The 17027-nt window shown below is 38.4% G+C and overlaps 2 protein-coding genes across 15 annotated transcripts in view; both read right to left on the bottom strand.

Annotated features, from left to right (window-relative positions):
• LOC128733841 (hillarin) overlaps positions 1-2839 on the bottom strand; it is a 38640-nt gene extending 35801 nt beyond the window's left edge. For both annotated transcript variants that reach the window (XM_053827664.1, XM_053827666.1), the window contains exon 1: positions 2694-2839. The gene's annotated coding sequence lies outside the window, so the exon portion shown is untranslated. The remainder of the gene's footprint in view (positions 1-2693) is intronic.
• Positions 2840-12433: 9594 nt separating this feature from the next.
• LOC128738429 (putative phosphatidate phosphatase) overlaps positions 12434-17027 on the bottom strand; it is a 33457-nt gene continuing 28863 nt past the window's right edge. For all 13 annotated transcript variants that reach the window (XM_053833542.1, XM_053833539.1, XM_053833541.1 and 10 more), the window contains 2 exons: positions 13162-13341; positions 12434-13096 (listed from right to left, as the gene is read on the bottom strand). In XM_053833542.1, coding sequence (XP_053689517.1) covers positions 12803-13096; positions 13162-13341 — 474 coding nt within the window. In that variant the 3' untranslated portion in view covers positions 12434-12802. The remainder of the gene's footprint in view (positions 13097-13161; positions 13342-17027) is intronic.

Raw genomic sequence — 17027 nt, 5'->3', positions numbered from 1 at the left:
TTTGCCCCGCCTACTCTACTTTTTCATAACCGTGATTTCAATTCAGTGATAATTTTACCCAAGGTGAGTTAAAATAGGTGATCTAGTTTTCACAAATTGTAGAACAGAAGTGCGCGGAACGATTGGTTAGCGATTGGCATCGACGTTGTTTATACATTCAACAGCTTCCGCTTTGAAATTTTCGGTAATCGTCAAGGGTAACCCAGCGGGGGTGAAAAAGGAATTTGAACATCAGAAAACCTCTCTTGACTAACCTTGATTTTACCAATTTACGTGATATAAGTAGAATTTCAAGATTACTACATGTATATCATAACTATTAACAATCGAATTGGTTTTCAACCAGACTTGTAGTTTAAAAGTAGATTAGGTAGTGGTTGTAAACTAGACATGTAAAATCAAACATTTCGTTAAGTTATTAAATCTTAATTTTATCAAACTGTACTTTTACGGCCATCACGCCTTTGAAAACTTGAGACTGGTTTAGTAGATCCTTTCAAGGGTGTACATATTTTGTTTTTTTTTTGTGAAGGTGCGATAACGCCAGCAAGTGTTAAAACATATTTCTGTTGAAGCACGCATGAAGGTATCTCACATGCTATGTATAGGCGTGACGCCTCTCACGGATAGCACAAGTTATTGACTGCCATCTGTTAAGTTGTAAGCGCCAATTAGAGTCTCAGTGTAAAACCTGTATCAATTTGCTAGTATAACAAAGGTCTCTTTCACCACTAGGTGGATTAAATAATTTTTTTTATTTTCATCCACGGTACGTAACTTTAGCGTAAAAAAGAAAATTTCAGAGTTAGCGTTTTGAACATGTTACCTTACCCACTCGTGCAAAGCAGGAAACACGCGGTGAATTGATTTTTACAACTCCATTTCCCCACTGTTCAATGGCGCACAACCAAGAAACGTAAGATATCGTTCGTCTCGAGGAGGTGACGGCCGCAAAACAAGAGTATTGGCCTTCGAACATTAAACAACCGCAGTTAGGCTAATAAAGACCCAATAAAATCCCGTCGCAGGTTTCACCCGAGTGGCAAGTACCTATGTGTATTACACCCGCGGATCCACCCGTTCATTCATAATAGAGTTCGATTAATGGCGCCAGGTAGGTGTTCTTTGCTGTCTCACGAAATGTGAATGAATGGAAACATCCCCTTGCGAAGGTGCTCGTAGTCTCATATTTATAGTTCCATAGTTTGATATTATTATTTTTGTTGATCTTGGGAGGTACAACCAATTCGGCTCAACACTCCTCCGCTGCTGTATATGCGAAGATAGCGTCATGGATGGAATAGATCCAAACCGTTGTCTTTTGTAGAAGAGGCGTTTGCTATATCGAAATCATCGAATACTTGCGCGGGTGGATGAAAAGTTTTGGCAGATGTCGAGGAATGTTGTTTGCATTTTCAGATGATGGAAAAAAAGAAGTTCGTTCCTTACAGCCTGATTTCTTAAATTACTACGTGTCTCGTTGCTAATTCCTACATAAACAAATAAAAGGTTAATTTCTAGTCCAAGGATTTCTATGCAGCTTGCTATAACGCAATGCGCCTGATTTTAATTTTAACTATATGCACAATTATGATATTTATTCGTTGCAACCAAAACCATAGTACACAAAAAATAAATCAACGTTGTTGACGAGTTCGTCGCTTAGGGTCTGTGGTGGTCGTGCGCATTTTAAGTTATTGCTACGCTTAACGTTAACGAGCCCGCGTTATTGGCTTTGTCTTTGTAAGAAAATAATTGAAGAAAAATTCCGTAGAAGGATTGGATTACACAACTACTCGTATGAAAGCTTTCTTTCCACACAAACGTTTCCAGTATGTGTGGTGTGGCACTTAAACGCAGCTTAGTGTTTTTACACAACCAGTAAAACTTGGTACTATCTGCCCATAATATTCGCTGCAGGCCATGATGCAGACATGCAAGTATATGAAATGGAATAAAAAGGCTGTTCTACAGGTTTCTATCGTCGAACGAAATGGGGCCTTTCAGCTAACAGCCGAGTTTAATGGAGTGCACAATAAATGAAATCCAAATAGTAAATCTTTTTCATCGCTTCCGGACTTTGAATGAACACAGTTACAAATTATGCTTGGTCGCAAATTGTATAATCCCCCAGCGGTGCAGTATTTGTGTTACGAAATGGGCGAATTCGCTAGTTATATGGAACTACTCGCAGCTTAATAGATTGGAAATTCAATTAATACAAGACACATCTCCCTTTGCAGCCTCAGGCAAAGCACTCACACTGTGAGGTCAATAAGCACCTTTCTTGACACACTGATTCTGCGAAAGCTGCTTATTTCTCTCGGTCCTTTTTGCTCATTCTTGGCCAACATCGAGCATACCTCGGAATTCGATGAAGCAAGTCATTCCAATATGTGCACCTGAGTGATGTATGATGTAAGCTAAATCATTGCCGAGTCGGCGAACGGAGACAAATGAACTAGCGCAATATGTCACTTACGCAAACTCTCATTATCACAGCTTACCCACTTTTCTCACTGTAGCAAATATTTCGAACGCATTTGCATGCAAGCGTATCACGACAAATGGAATCAGAGCGAAGATGCTCCACACATTTACATGCCCTAGGTTTTATGATCGTATAGCATAGGTTAACAACTAACTAACAATCGACAACTTTTATAAATCAAATTGATTATGATTAAACACACCGTTTGAAATATGGAAATGCACAATATGATCGGACTGCAGGTTGATGTCACTAGTTTTCTTTATTTCCTTGTATGGGTCAGGTTCATCATTAAACAGTACTTTTAAGAGAAACTGAACTGGTACGCGCAACACAAACGTGACGATATCGAACGGACGCAGAGTTGGAACTAAAATGATGATGAACTTCAATTCTCGCCCATCTCCATCATAAAAACGATCCCCTGCAACCAAAAGCTTTAGCAACATTTTAAACTTCATCGATTCGTTCTATTATCAAATAATTCTGCCTTTAGTTAGACAATCCACAATCAATAACAGCGATATCTACTATAAAGTAGACATTTAGGCGCATTTTTAAGATACAGAACAGTTTTATTCAAGTTGGTGAACAGAGCAAGCATTTACGGCTGCATTCAGTACGTGTGAAAATCGAAAGAACAGTAAAACGGGGTAACATTGATTACTTTTTCCAGTTTTAAGAGAAATACTTTTTTGTTTTCTTAATTAAGGTGCGCTTCAGCAATACGAAAAATGGACATAAAACGAAAAGTGGCACCTTTTGCACGTTGATAACTCAGCCATTTTTCAGTGGATTTTAGTGATATTTGTATCAATCGATCCGAAATTTGTCTATACATTGATGAATATAGAAAATATAATAGAAATTGATCAAATTACTATCGGAATAACTGTAAATAGCATGTACTGTCAAGAATTAACGAATCAACTAATCAGAGCCGGCGTTTAGGCCGGCAAACCTGTGCGGTGGAACGGAGCCTCGCGCTTGATGATGACTAGAGAAAAATGTTATGAATTCTAGTGAACATTCCCTGGCTGCATACAACACAATTGGCTGTTCAAAAATATTTGCATGGTTTGATGATTTATTCTACCCGTTTTCTTATAGAAAATGGGCAGCGTTATATTGTCCGAGTATATCAACATTTTTCGAGCAACTTTTACTTTAGGACATATTAAATATCCCAGAGAATGGCGGAGATAACAAAAATCACGGATAACTATATCCGCAATGAATTTTTAAAGAACTCTCCATGGCATAGAATTCAACATGCATACCAACACGGTAAATCTACGGAAACCGCACTGTAGCGCATTATGACGTTAATTGAGAAATCGCTCAAATATCTAGAGATGGCACTTCACGTTTCCCTTGATATTGAAGGTGCTTTCGACAAACGCGTCCTTCGTTCCAACTTTTACGACTTTCTTTCAAAACGGAATCGACTACAATGAGGTATATTCAAGCAATGCATTCAAGTAGAGAAATCACTGCATCATTGGGGGACACATCGGTCACGATTTCTGCGATGAAAGGAAATCCACAAGAAATTCTCTCACCCTTGCTTTGGTTACTGGTGGCCGCCGTATTGCTTCATAAGCTATCGCAGCTTGGTTATGAGACTATTGCTTACACCGGCAACGTAATACTTAACGTCAGAGGAAAGTTTGACGCAGTGCAACTAAGAGCTATCAGAACCACCATGGTATGATGTTTTCAAGAGGGTTTAAATAAAAACCCCACAAAAACAGTCGTTGAACCATTCACTAGGCGAAGAAAACCTTTTGTTACTCCCCCTAGAATGACTGCCGGTAGGCTGAGCTTCAGTAATGAAATCAAACTCCTCGGAATAAAAGCAAAGCGAAGCCTAAGTGATACATTCCAATATCGAAAGTTGACCTTCTGTTTTTATGCGACAGACTTCGCAGCCAGCTGTTAGAGCACAGGACAATTGCAGGGCCAGTTGCTACGATCCTATTGACTCTAACAGCCTCTTCCAGTCGAGATTCGAACATACGACGACCGACTTATTAGGCCAGCATCATACCTCGAAGCCAACTGGGAGGTCCTCGGAATAATTCTGGATAAAAAACTGAACTTGGGTTTGGATACTTACCTAGATTATGCTGTTCCATCGTACACTTGGCGAATGTTGAGAGATTCCGGTGCACAGTGGTCCGAAAGTCCAAAAAGCTGGCAGAAATGTCAAAACGATCTCCTAGAGGATAGGTGACTTCTGCGAAGTTGGTTGATATACTCAGGAGATCTATGTGATATCATTCAACTAGTGCTTAACCCTTAAATTATAAGTTAACTCTTTAATACACGTTATTACGTTAAGTTTTTCAGTAATGGTTGAGTTGATTTGATAACTCTCAGTTGTCTTATAAGGCACTGAAAGGTTGGATAACATTATACAGTGAACTCTCGGAAAAGTTAACTCTCTGAAAAGTTAATTGTTCAGAAAAGTTAAGCGAATATCACCTCTCATGCAACACTCTAAAAATTTAATTTTTGCCTTAACTTTTCTGAGAGTTTGAATTTATTGGTTGTCCAAGCGTTCGTCCGCACACACGTGTGTTTACCTTCTATCTTTATTTCTCATTTTTCGGTTGCCTTTCCACAGTTTCATATATTATCAAAACGTAGTCAGACTACGAAAAAACAAAAGTAAACTAATTATTATTTCAAAAAGATCTTACTACATTTTTTTTTAAATTAGAACTTCTAAATACATAAAAATGTGTATCCTATATCCTTGAATGCATCTTACGCCTTTGTATTTATCATTTTCAATGATTTTTAGGACTACTCAGAAAAGTTAATATTTCGGAAAAGTTAATCGACCCATTCCCCAATCGCTTAACTTTTCCGAGAGTCCACTGTATTTTCATTTTATTGGATTGTTATCCAATAATTGCTTAAGTACTTTTTTATTGAAAGATTTTTTCACATTTCTGCGACTCATTCGATTTTTCCAGTACATTTGATTCAGCATTCTAATTGCACCCGAATGGGTTTTTAGACAAGCTATTTATTATTAAATAAGTTTTCAAATAAAGATATACAAAGAAATACAAGTTCAAATTCAAAACAGACACTGATGAAGACGACAAATCGTAGGCGAAATACGTATCGGTCTGACTAATGAAACAACAAATAAAAGTTAACCAGAAAAACTTTCTTGTAATTGCTTTGTTTGCGGCCTCTACTATGCCCTTGATTAATTAATATTAGACTTCTAGTTTCTTTCACTGAAAAGTATGAAATTATTTTTTTCATATTTTATTTATTGTAATAGATATATTGATAATAGTTACGAATTTAGACTGGAGCATACATTAATGTAATGTAAGATACAGCGAACGATAATTACAGATTCATGATTTGTTTCGCTGTTGTGTCACATTTTGAATACTTTTGATTACTTTTTGAATTAAACATTAGTTTTAGACCTTGTATATCCTTATAGTAAAGGTGTCTTCCATCTAAAATGCAAGCCTAATAATAAGATGTAATGGGAGTACTATGTCTCCTGTAAATCCTGTTGAAATGAGCCTTTGCATCAGATGTGCCTTAGAAGCGCGTCATTCTGTTTCGATATTCCCCGAAACAAACTAAATTGTTGTTTTGCGCTACGAAGCTTTCTTTGAAGTATACTCTAAAATCAGTTTATTAAACTATATTATTGCTTGTCCCTTTCATTTCCACGATATCCTGGAATAATCAATGCAGAATAATCAATGCCTACTATCATATATTGAAACCATTGCAAGGATTATTCGTTAAAATCAAATTTGCTTACATGAATTCGTACATCCTCTCTAAGATTTGTCTTTACTTTCTTAGTTGCAGAAAGTTGCAGGCAAATTTAGGTTTAATCGGTTCCTTACAAGTATACCTGCACACTAAAAGTAATATGGCAGCGGAACTCGACGGGTTCCATAAGTTACGACTGTCAATTCGAAAGAGTTTAGATATTCGTCCTCATTTTTATCATAATCAAGCCAGACTCGGTGAACCAATAATATTTTAAATTAGTGTAACCTTCTCAATAATATTGAAATAGATGTCTTTCAACTAAAGATGTCATTGTTTGCGATATTTATGCAACGTTTGCTACATACCTATAAGAAACAACCATACGTGTTCTTGAAAAGATTTCACCGGCTTAAATGTTATTCAACAAGTTCAGAAGGCTATAGCTTTTAGAAAACTACGAAACGAACAACCAAAACAAGGATTTAGGCTCATATGGGTATGTAGAAGAACACTTTTGAGTTATTTGATCAATTAAAAATACTTGCAAAATGGGGTTTCTGCCAACTATTTTGATTTTCGGACCACTGTGCGGTGGGCCGGCCACGTCGCAAGAATGCCGGACGACTGTGCAGTGAAATCCGTTCTCTTCAAAAAACTCTCCGGCACCAGGAATAGCGGGGCCCAATGTGCTAGATGACTCGACCAGGTTGAAGCCGACTTGCGTGTGTCGAGACGCACAACAAATTGGCGACGAGTAATTCAGGACCGAGTACGTACGTGAGTACGGACAGAAATACTTGTTACGGCAAGCAGAGATGCCAGAAGTGAAGACATGTCTTCATTTTGAAGACATTTTTGTTACAAAGAAGACTTTGATTTTGAAATTTGTTCACTTGAAGACATGTCTTTACCATGCATTTCAAATGGGCAAAAAAATCTGGAAAGCCGGAAGAAGACAAATGAAGACATTTTTGGTGAAGACTTTTCAAAAAATCATCTGGCATCCCTGACGGCAAGAGACACCACGGCTTTCAGCTGGTAAAGTACTAGTAGACTAAATAGTTAAACAGTGAACTATACGCACAATCATGGGACTCCTAACTGGACACAGTCCCGGTCTTTTTCATTTAAAGAATATCGGATGATACCGGCACCTGCCTTTTTGTAATTCTGAACCTGAAAGTTCAGCGCATCTGCTCTGCAATTGCGGGGTTCTTGCTTTATCGAGGCATGACTTCTTCGGAAGTTTTCTTCTTACGCCATACCGAATATAGAACTCAAATCCCAAAAGATCATTGATTTTATTAACTGTGGATCAAATTAGGGCACAGCATTACAACTATCTAACTCAGCGTAATCAATGAATATGAGCAGTCCGTAAGCCTGCCCAAAAGAAGATCGTAAGACTGGCACTACAAATAACAGCCTCGCTGCCTAATCTGGACAGGGTATCGCGAGCTGTAACGCCGGCTCTGCAACCAATCACATGTAAGCCCGGTACAACAATCTTACACGCGTCTGCAGTTACGTTTACTTGGGTTCTAGAATAAAGTGAAGGAACCCTTACGTTCCAACAGGTCCAGAACTATTTCATTTCGATAGAACCTAGATAAAGTCGATGTCCTGAAGGAAAAAATAGGTTGTAAAAGTGTAAGACCATCCTACCGTTCATTTGATTTTATTGTTTGAATCTAGACTAACTTGCTTGCTAGGGCCTATCAGGGAGTGCAACTACGGGCAGTCTACCTAAGCTAAGCTGAATAGACTAACTTCCTTGCTGTCTTGAAAATATGCTGTTACAGAAAAGAATGCAGCTATCCATTTCCTCCTTCCGATCATCCGATCGATCATCGGCCCAAGCTTGGAAACAATACCTGCTAATAAAATGGAATTCATTCAAAGTCGGTCATGAATATTGTACAGTAGGAGCCCCAAGCTCCATAAAATGCTCGTAAGATAAAATAAGATGCACCGAGTCTAAATCTCCTGGGAGAAAATGCAGGAGTACGTGGAGCAGTTGCATCGTTCTCAGGAAACTTGGAAGTTCTATCAGAAACTTGACGCATCCCACAGATTTGTGGTAATTTATCCAACCGACTTCGTTGGGGATAATCAGTGGCACACCAAACTAAATATTCAGGCTGTCGTCCAAATACAAAATGAATACAAAGTTTACGCACACAATTTTTGCATTGATTTCAAAGCTGCGTATGATACCATCGACCGTAACCACCGACGGCTTTTCCGTAAAGCTTGCCAAACTGATAAGAGCTTCGCTGAATGGTAAGCCGTGCTTATGAGAATATGATTATGCTGTTATGAGAATATTACAAAATGGGGCCCCTAATCTCAAAAGCCCGGTCCCAGTAAACCATTTGGTTTGTATATCTCGATTGCAACTGAGGTATACGAAATCATATCTGAACGAAAAAGTTATATTTCACGCCATATAAGAACATATATGTACCAAAGTGGAGGCAATATACGTGCGAAAATTTTGACAACTATTTGTAATTCTATTTTGCGCAGTTTTTAAAACACGCAATTAAATACTCCTGAATATATGATTAAGATATAATAAAATATTGTAATTGTCTATCCTGCTTTATAATTTACAGTCATAAATTGTATATGAAGACACGCACGACTGCAAAACAACTTATTGTTCACTTCGATTTGACATACTCTAATCATTATACAATTCCAATGTGAAATTGACATGAAAACGATTTAATGTGAACTTTCTATTACGATTTTGTGTTATCTGGGGTGGGTCCTTCGGCCCCCAGTCCGCCCCTGGTGCCTGCGATACATCATTCGTGCCTGGTGGCCTGACAAGTGGATTTCCAATGAGGAACTCCATCGTCGATGTCATCAACGGCCGATAGCAACAGAACTGGATCGGACACACCTTGAGACAAAGAGATCTGCAGAGAAGCATTCGACTGGAATCCGCAAGGGCAGCGTAGAAGAGCGTAGAGAGACCCAGAGGCTCATGGCGACGCAGCTTAGCCAACGACATCCGGGCTGTAGACGAGAACCAGCTCTGGCGATAGGTAAAAGCTATGGCGGGTACCCGTTAGCAGTGGAGATCTCTTATTTCATGCCTTTGTTCTGCGGGACCGACCGACATGGACACATGAGTAAGTTAGGGTTATACTTCAAAACGCTGATACAAAAAATTGATTTTTTTTTTAATTCCTCTGGTAATTTCCTTTGAAAACGTGAAAATAGTGTCTTTCTAACCCTAACATTATATGCAGAGATACCTGCAGAAGAAAATAAATTTGATAAAGCTAGCTTAATCATTAGTCTTTGATTTTAATTTTTTTTTCCCGTGTAGACGTTAAGAAATCATTTGTGAGTGCGCTTTCTTCATAAATTATATCTATATTATTTTTAAGTTACATAGATGATCCATTAGTTTTAGTTCACAAATTGTACAATTTGGATTGTCATTTGTTGATTCGAAGGATAAGGACTGAGAAGGTTTTATGCTCGTTTGACAAGGATGTAAAACAAAGAATGGTGCCGATCCACTCAAACGAGTTTCTTCTGCTCCAAGTAAACAATGAACAATCATGTTTAGAATGCATCCAACATGCAATCCAGTTTGTGAATTGCTCGTTATAGAGTACAGTCAGTCCACAATCATGGGTCTCACACAATTGTGGGTCATTTTAGCTTAAGCTGCTGATTAGCGTTTAAATATCACCTAATGATTGATCAAATTATTAGTGTAACTTACGAGTAACAATTTTATCAATCACTTCGTATAATATTCACGCATTAATCAGCAGAAAAAGCTAAAATGACCCATAATTGCGTGTGACCCATGATTGTGCACTGACTGTATAAAATACAATGAACAATATTTCAGTTTAGATTAAATTTGAACATATTTTGCTGTCTTACATTCGCTGTGCTGTTTAGATACTTTCCCATCCTAACAATTTATTATTGTTGCTTGAGTGGTAACAGATTCTACAAACCTGAGTTAATAATGCAATATTAGACAAGACAAGCTTAAAAAATTAGCTGGAAACACTACAGATGATGACGAATGCCGACCACGTTATTAAATTGTGTCAAATACTGGAGAAAATTGACGCTAAACACAACGACGGCGCTCGATCACGTTATTGGTTTATATCAACTATTGGATTGAAATTACGAAAATTAGCCGGAAACACAACTCAACGACAACTGTCGACCACGTTATTTGTTTATGTTCACTATGGCGATGAATGGTGGTGCAACATTTCTTTGTGCGCTATATTTCACTTTACTTACTTACTTACTTACTTATGTGTCCACGTCCGCCGGTCCGCCAAAACAAAGGGATGAAATCAGAGATCTCCACTGCTGACGGTTACCCGCCATGGCTTTTACCCTTTACGGACTTTTAGAAGTCCGGTTTCGTTAACCTTTACTTTATCATATTATTTGTTATTTATTTATAATTTCATCCGACTTACATAGTCTTAATAAATAGAGAATATGGCTGGGAAAAGCCACCTTGAAAATGCACTTTGCAGTTTTCAAAGCGGCGCAAAAACCCAGCATCTTTTCATGCACATAGTCACATTAATATAACACTTAACAACTAAGCACACTTTACAATGATTTGAATGAACAGAAAACAGCAGCAGACAAACACTAAAAATCAAAATTACCGTCATTTTCATTATATGCCAAAGCAAGACGACGGATGGGTTCGTGTTGACCATAATTCGTGCGATGAACGTTTACCCGTAGAAGACGTAAATGACGTTGCGGGTACAGAGGACAATGTATTTGTAGCATAGCGAGGATGCTGGGACAATCCTATCTACCGGTTAAGATATTGTTGGCCATTTGAGGTATTATATCCTTGCGTCGCAGTTCGAGGGGTTTTATTCCAAAAAGAATGCAGAGGTCATTATACGGTGGTAAGCTCTCGGGATTTCTCCATGGCAGCGTGCGGCAAATACGGTGAATAAAACGTTTTTAAATACATTCAATACGTTTCACCCAGATGTCGTAATACGGATCGCAAATAACGCAGGTAGACTCCAGAATTGAGCGTACCAGCGAGCAATAGAGGGTCAGCAAGGTTCCATGATCCTCAAATTCTTTTCCAATTCTCAAAATTAAGCCAAGTTGCCTTGTTAATGATCATGGAGTAATGTTGTCAGAATGTCAATTGAGCATGAGCATCCAGAATAACACACAGATCCGTGACAACTTCCTTGTGTAGTAGGGACAAAGGCTGTTTTTTGCGGTGAAAGCTTATGGCAGTGCATTTGGCGATGCTTAATGTCAAAAAGTTGCGGTGGCACCATTCAGCGAACAAAACAATTAACGCTTGAAGTCTGAAGCAATCATCGTAGCTTTGAATAACCTGGTAGATTTTTGTGTCATCGGCATACAACAATCGTGTGCCACGAAGTAATAACTTTGTAACATCGTTGATAAACAACGAAAACAGTAAAGCCCCCAAGATACTACCTTGAGGGACTCCGGAGTTGTTACTAAACCAGCAAGAATGTGACGTTCCCAGCTTCACAGCAAGATCTGCTACTTATGACGTCAAAAAAATCCCATCGCGATCCGAAATATCTCCTGGAAAATGGAACCATAATTTACCAGCATATTTTTTTTTATTAAAGACCTATCTAATGTGGTTCTTTAGACTAGTTTTATAAAAATCGATTGAAAATCAGTGGAGATAGAGCCAAAAGTGTAACTGAAAGTACATTCATTTTTGATGTCGGGGACGTAAAGGTTAACTGCTTATCAATCATTCCTGCTGAAGGAAGCATCTGACTGCTTTGCAGCGTCATTTATCCTATATTGCACTCTGCTTTTTATTTTAAGAGTGTTTAAGATGAAATAAGTCGTTCTTCTGGAGACGTTTTCTCTTTTTCTATTGTCTATTCTATTTTCGATTGGTGGTGAATGATCAACTGGTTAAAACCACATTAAAATAAAAAAAATATTTTCTATTGCCATGCTAAAAATACGCTCGCGAAGGTGTTGCTGCTTCGATCCCATTTTACGCAATGATTGGATTTGTAAGCTATTGCAAATTAGACGTTAAAACACGTTGAATTGGATAAATTATGGTGCAGATTTTTAGCCATAACGCGTTAGGAACGGCATAGTATTGAATAAATATTACGAATTCTACTCATATACAAAATATATTTCTAAGTAGAAAAATACAATCTTCTCGAACGGTTGATACATATGTCTCTAACAAAAATACCAACTATTAATCGCTAGCTCTCTCACTCTTTTTAAATGGGTACTGTTTCCTTAATTTAGCTTTATAATGTATCTTACTAAATGCAGCACTAACTCTTAAATTAATATAACTGCCTTATTTCTGATAAATAATTCTATCTGGAAAATTTTCAGTGATTCGTTCCAGTTTTCAAAGCTGTGAAATAAATTAAATTTATTACCATATAATAAATATAGTAGTCGATTCTTTCCTCTACGTGAAAGGAACTTATTTTAGTGATTTTTAATCAAACACACACTCATGAAAGGAATGTGTTCCTAGGACTGTTGGTTTCCGTTGGAAGTTGCATGGTTTGGGCTAAGTTCATAGCGTGTTTGCGGTAGATCGGACATAGTTTTCCTGCGGGCATTGAATAGATCTGTGCAATAATTTGAAACGACAATGGCAACCGTTGATCCGAGGACACCACCCGCAAGCACATCTGACCAGTGATGTTTGTAATCCGAGATGCGACTAAGACAAGTGTACCAGGCTAGAAGAATAAGGAGATATTGGATAAAGTGCTTCAGGAGTTTTGAACCCCGCCAGTTCATTCGCGACTGAAGGTAGATCTGGAAAGAACAACAAAATTAAAATATTTACGTAGAATTATAAAAAGAGATAAATGGTTTCTTACGGCACAAAAGACTAGAGTATACATGGAAAAACTGGAATGTCCACTAGGGAAGGACAGTCGCATCTCTTTCAGCATGCGAGGGCTAGACAGCTCACTTGTGCATTTGAAGTCAGTGATATAACGGCGTTGGTTTATTTTGTCTTCGCAAGTCGTATTGCCAGGCATTAGAGGTATGCAGACCTGAAATATAGAAAAAAATCACTCAAAAACTATTTTTATTACTAATAAGGTGTAACGATTGTTGTTAAAACGGTTATACCTGAAGACTCTATCTCGTAGGGGAACTGTGGGTAAAATGAACAGGGGGGGGGGGGGGTAAAATGAACAGGCAGCCAAATTCCCAGTAAACCGATTAGAATCTGTTCCAGATCAATAGGTATCTTCTCCTAGAAGTATTTCAAGCAGTTGGAAACAAAATGTGGTGATCATAACCTTTCCAATGTGAAAAAACAGTAAACAAGCTATTTTGGCGAAACAAATTAAATTTCGACTAATGTGTCATTTAGTGTTTTTTGCTTATCACTATCCTGCGGATCTGTCGAAAATTCTAAATATTTTTATCAACTCTTTGTTTATAATAAACATTTGAAAACATCTGGTGTTTTGGGGGTAAAATGAACACCTCACTATGGGGGCAAAATGAACAGCGTGTATAATGATATTTTATTTTCCATTTATCAGCAGCCACGAAATTATTACAATTCAAGCAATAAAAATGATCGAGTCTCTCGAAAAATGACGGAAAATGACCGAGTGCTGGAAAATCATGCGAGTTAAAAGTCAAGCATTGTATGAACGTGGCGAAGATACATTATGTTAACTTTGTGGAGTCCCATTTTAATTCCAACAGCACTGTTGAATATCTACGGCTTATGTAGAACAATGATAATGTAAAATAATGTTTAATTTATCCAAACTGTATGTAAACTGTAGTTTTCTATGACATGTTCATTTTGCCCTCACTGCATGTTCATTTTACCCACACGAAAAAAATCAGACTCGAATGTGATGGTTTCGAAAAAAAGAAATTTTCTTGACAAATCGGTCTTTTTCAAACGTCTTTTTATATTGCTACTAGCTGACCCGACAAACTTCGTATTGCCACAAATTAACCTGTGTTGTACATAAATCATGAATCTCGGATGATCTTTGTCACAATCTCGAGTTTTGCAAGCCCCCCAGTGGGCGGCGCTTCCGACGGCGGGTCACCGGCAACACTCGCGACCGTCTCGTCCTGAATGATCTAGTGTTACTATAGATAGTTTTTGTGGTCTTGTATTGACTAATGTTTTATGGAAGAGTCTCGAATTTCTCGAGTTCGATTAGTTTTTGAGTTTCGCAAAAATTTCTGTTTTATTTGTTTGAGAGTCCATATCCCCCTACCACAGGGGTGAGAGGTCTCTAACTATCGTAAAATAAATTCAAGACTCCAAAATCTCCCACATGCCAAATTTGGTTCCATTTGCTTGATTAGTTCTCAAGTTATAAGGAAATTTGAATTTCATTTGTATGGGAGCTCCCCTCTTAAAAGGGGAAGGGGTCGTAATTCACCATAGAAAAAATTTCTGCCATCTAAAACTCCCACATGCCAAATGTGGTTCCATTTGATTGGTTAGTTCTCGAGATAAGAGGAAATTTGCATTTCATTTGTATGGAAGCCCACCCTCTTAAAGGGGAGATGGGCCATAACTCGCTTTCTAAAGAAGAGAGGGGTCTCAATTCACCATAGAAAAAAATCTTGCGTCCAAAACCACTTACATGTCAAATTTGGTTCCATTTGCTTGATTAGTTCTCGAGTTATGAGGAAATTTGTTTTTCATTTGTATAGGAGCCCCCCCCCCCCTCTTAAAGTGGGGAAATCCATAGAAAATATACCATAGAAAATATTCTTGCCTACAAAAACACCCACATGATAAATTTGGTTCCATTTGCTTGATTAGTTCTAGAGTTATGAGGAAATTTGTATTTCGTTTGTATGAGAGCCCCCCCTCTTAAAAAGGTAAGGGGTCCTAATTCATCATAGAAAAAATGGTTGCCTCCAAAAACACCCACATGCCAAATATGGTTCTTAGTTTTGCTTCATTTGCTTGATTAGTTCTCGAATTATGAGGAAATTTGTATTTCACTTGTGTAGAAGCACCCCCTCTTAGAGTTGAGAGGGGTCCTAATTCACCATAGTAAATATTTTTGCCTCCAGAAACCTCCACATGCCAGTTTTGGTTCTATTTGCTTGATTAGTTCTCGAGTTATGAGGAAATTTGAATTTCATTTGTAAAGGAGCCCCCCCTCCTAAAGTGGGTGGGGGTCCCAATTCATCATAGAAAAAAATTTTGTCTCCAAAAACACCCACGTGCCAAATTTGGTTCCATTTGCTTGATTAGTTCTCGAGTTATGAGGAAATTTGTATTTCGTTTGTATAGGAGCCCCCTCTCTTAAAGTGGGGAGGGGTTCTAATACAACAATGGAAAATATTCATGCCCTAGAAAACTTTCACACGCCAAATTTGGTTACATTTGCTTGATTAATTCTCGAGTTATGAGGAAATTTGCATTTCATTTGTATAAGAGCCCCCCTTCCTAACGTGGGAAGGGGTCCCAATTCATCATAGAAAAAAAATTTTGTCTCCAAAAACACTCACGTGCCAAATTTGGTTCCATTTGCTTGATTAGTTCTCGAGTTATGAGGAAATTTGTATTTCGTTTGTATAGGAGCCCCCCCTCTTAAAGTGAGGAGGGGTCCTTATTTACCATAGAAAATATTCTTGCCCTCGAAAACTTTCACATGCCAAATTTTGTTCCATTTGCTTGATTAGTTCTTCAGTTATGAGGAAATTTGTATTTCATGTGTATAGGATCCCCCCTCCTAAAACGGGGAGGGGTCCCAATTTATCATGGAAAAAAATTTTGTCTCCAAAAACACCCACATGCCAAATTTGGTTCCATTTGCTTAATTACTTCTCGAGTTATGAGGAAAATTGTGTTTCTTTGGTACAGGAGCCCCCCTCTTAAAGTGGGGAGGGGTCCTAAGTTACTATAGAAAATATTCTTGCCCTCGAAAACCTTCACATGCCAAATTTGGTTCCATTTGCTTGATTAGTTCTCGAGTTATGAGGAAATTTGTATGGAAGCCCCCCCTTTTAAAGAGCAGAGGAGTTATAATTCCCCTAATAAAGAGGGGAGGGGTCTCAATTTACCATAGAATAAATTCTTGTCATCGAAAACACCCACATGCCAAATTTTGTTCTATTTGCTTGATTAGTTGTCGAGTTATGCAGAAATTTGTGTTTCATTTGTATGGGAGCCCCCCTCTTAGTGGGGGGAGGGGTTTCTAACCATCACGAAAACCTTTCCTGGCCCCAAAAAACCTCTACATGAATATTTTCATGCCGATTGGTTCAGTAGTTTTCGATTCTATAAGGAACATACGGACGGACGGACGGACGGACAGACAGACAGACAGACAGACAGACAGACAGACAGACAGACAGACAGACAGACAGACAGACAGACAGACAGACAGACAGACAGACAGACAGACAGACAGACAGACAGACAGACAGACAGACAGACAGACAGACAGACAGACAGACAGACAGACAGACAGACAGACAGACAGACAGACAGACAGACAGACAGACAGACAGACAGACAGACAGACAGACAGACAGACAGACAGACAGACAGACAGACAGACAGACAGACAGACAGACAGACAGACAGACAGACAGACAGACAGACAGACAGACAGACAGACAGACAGACAGACAGACAGACAGACAGACAGACAGACAGACAGACAGACAGACAGACAGACAGACAGACAGACAGACAGACAGACAGACAGACAGACAGACAGACAGACAGACA

The sequence above is a fragment of the Sabethes cyaneus genome, chromosome 2 (assembly GCF_943734655.1).
Source record: "Sabethes cyaneus chromosome 2, idSabCyanKW18_F2, whole genome shotgun sequence".
Lineage (NCBI taxonomy): Eukaryota > Metazoa > Arthropoda > Insecta > Diptera > Culicidae > Sabethes > Sabethes cyaneus.
Note: the sequence above shows the minus strand (reverse complement) of the source record. Positions and strands in the feature narration are given on the sequence as shown.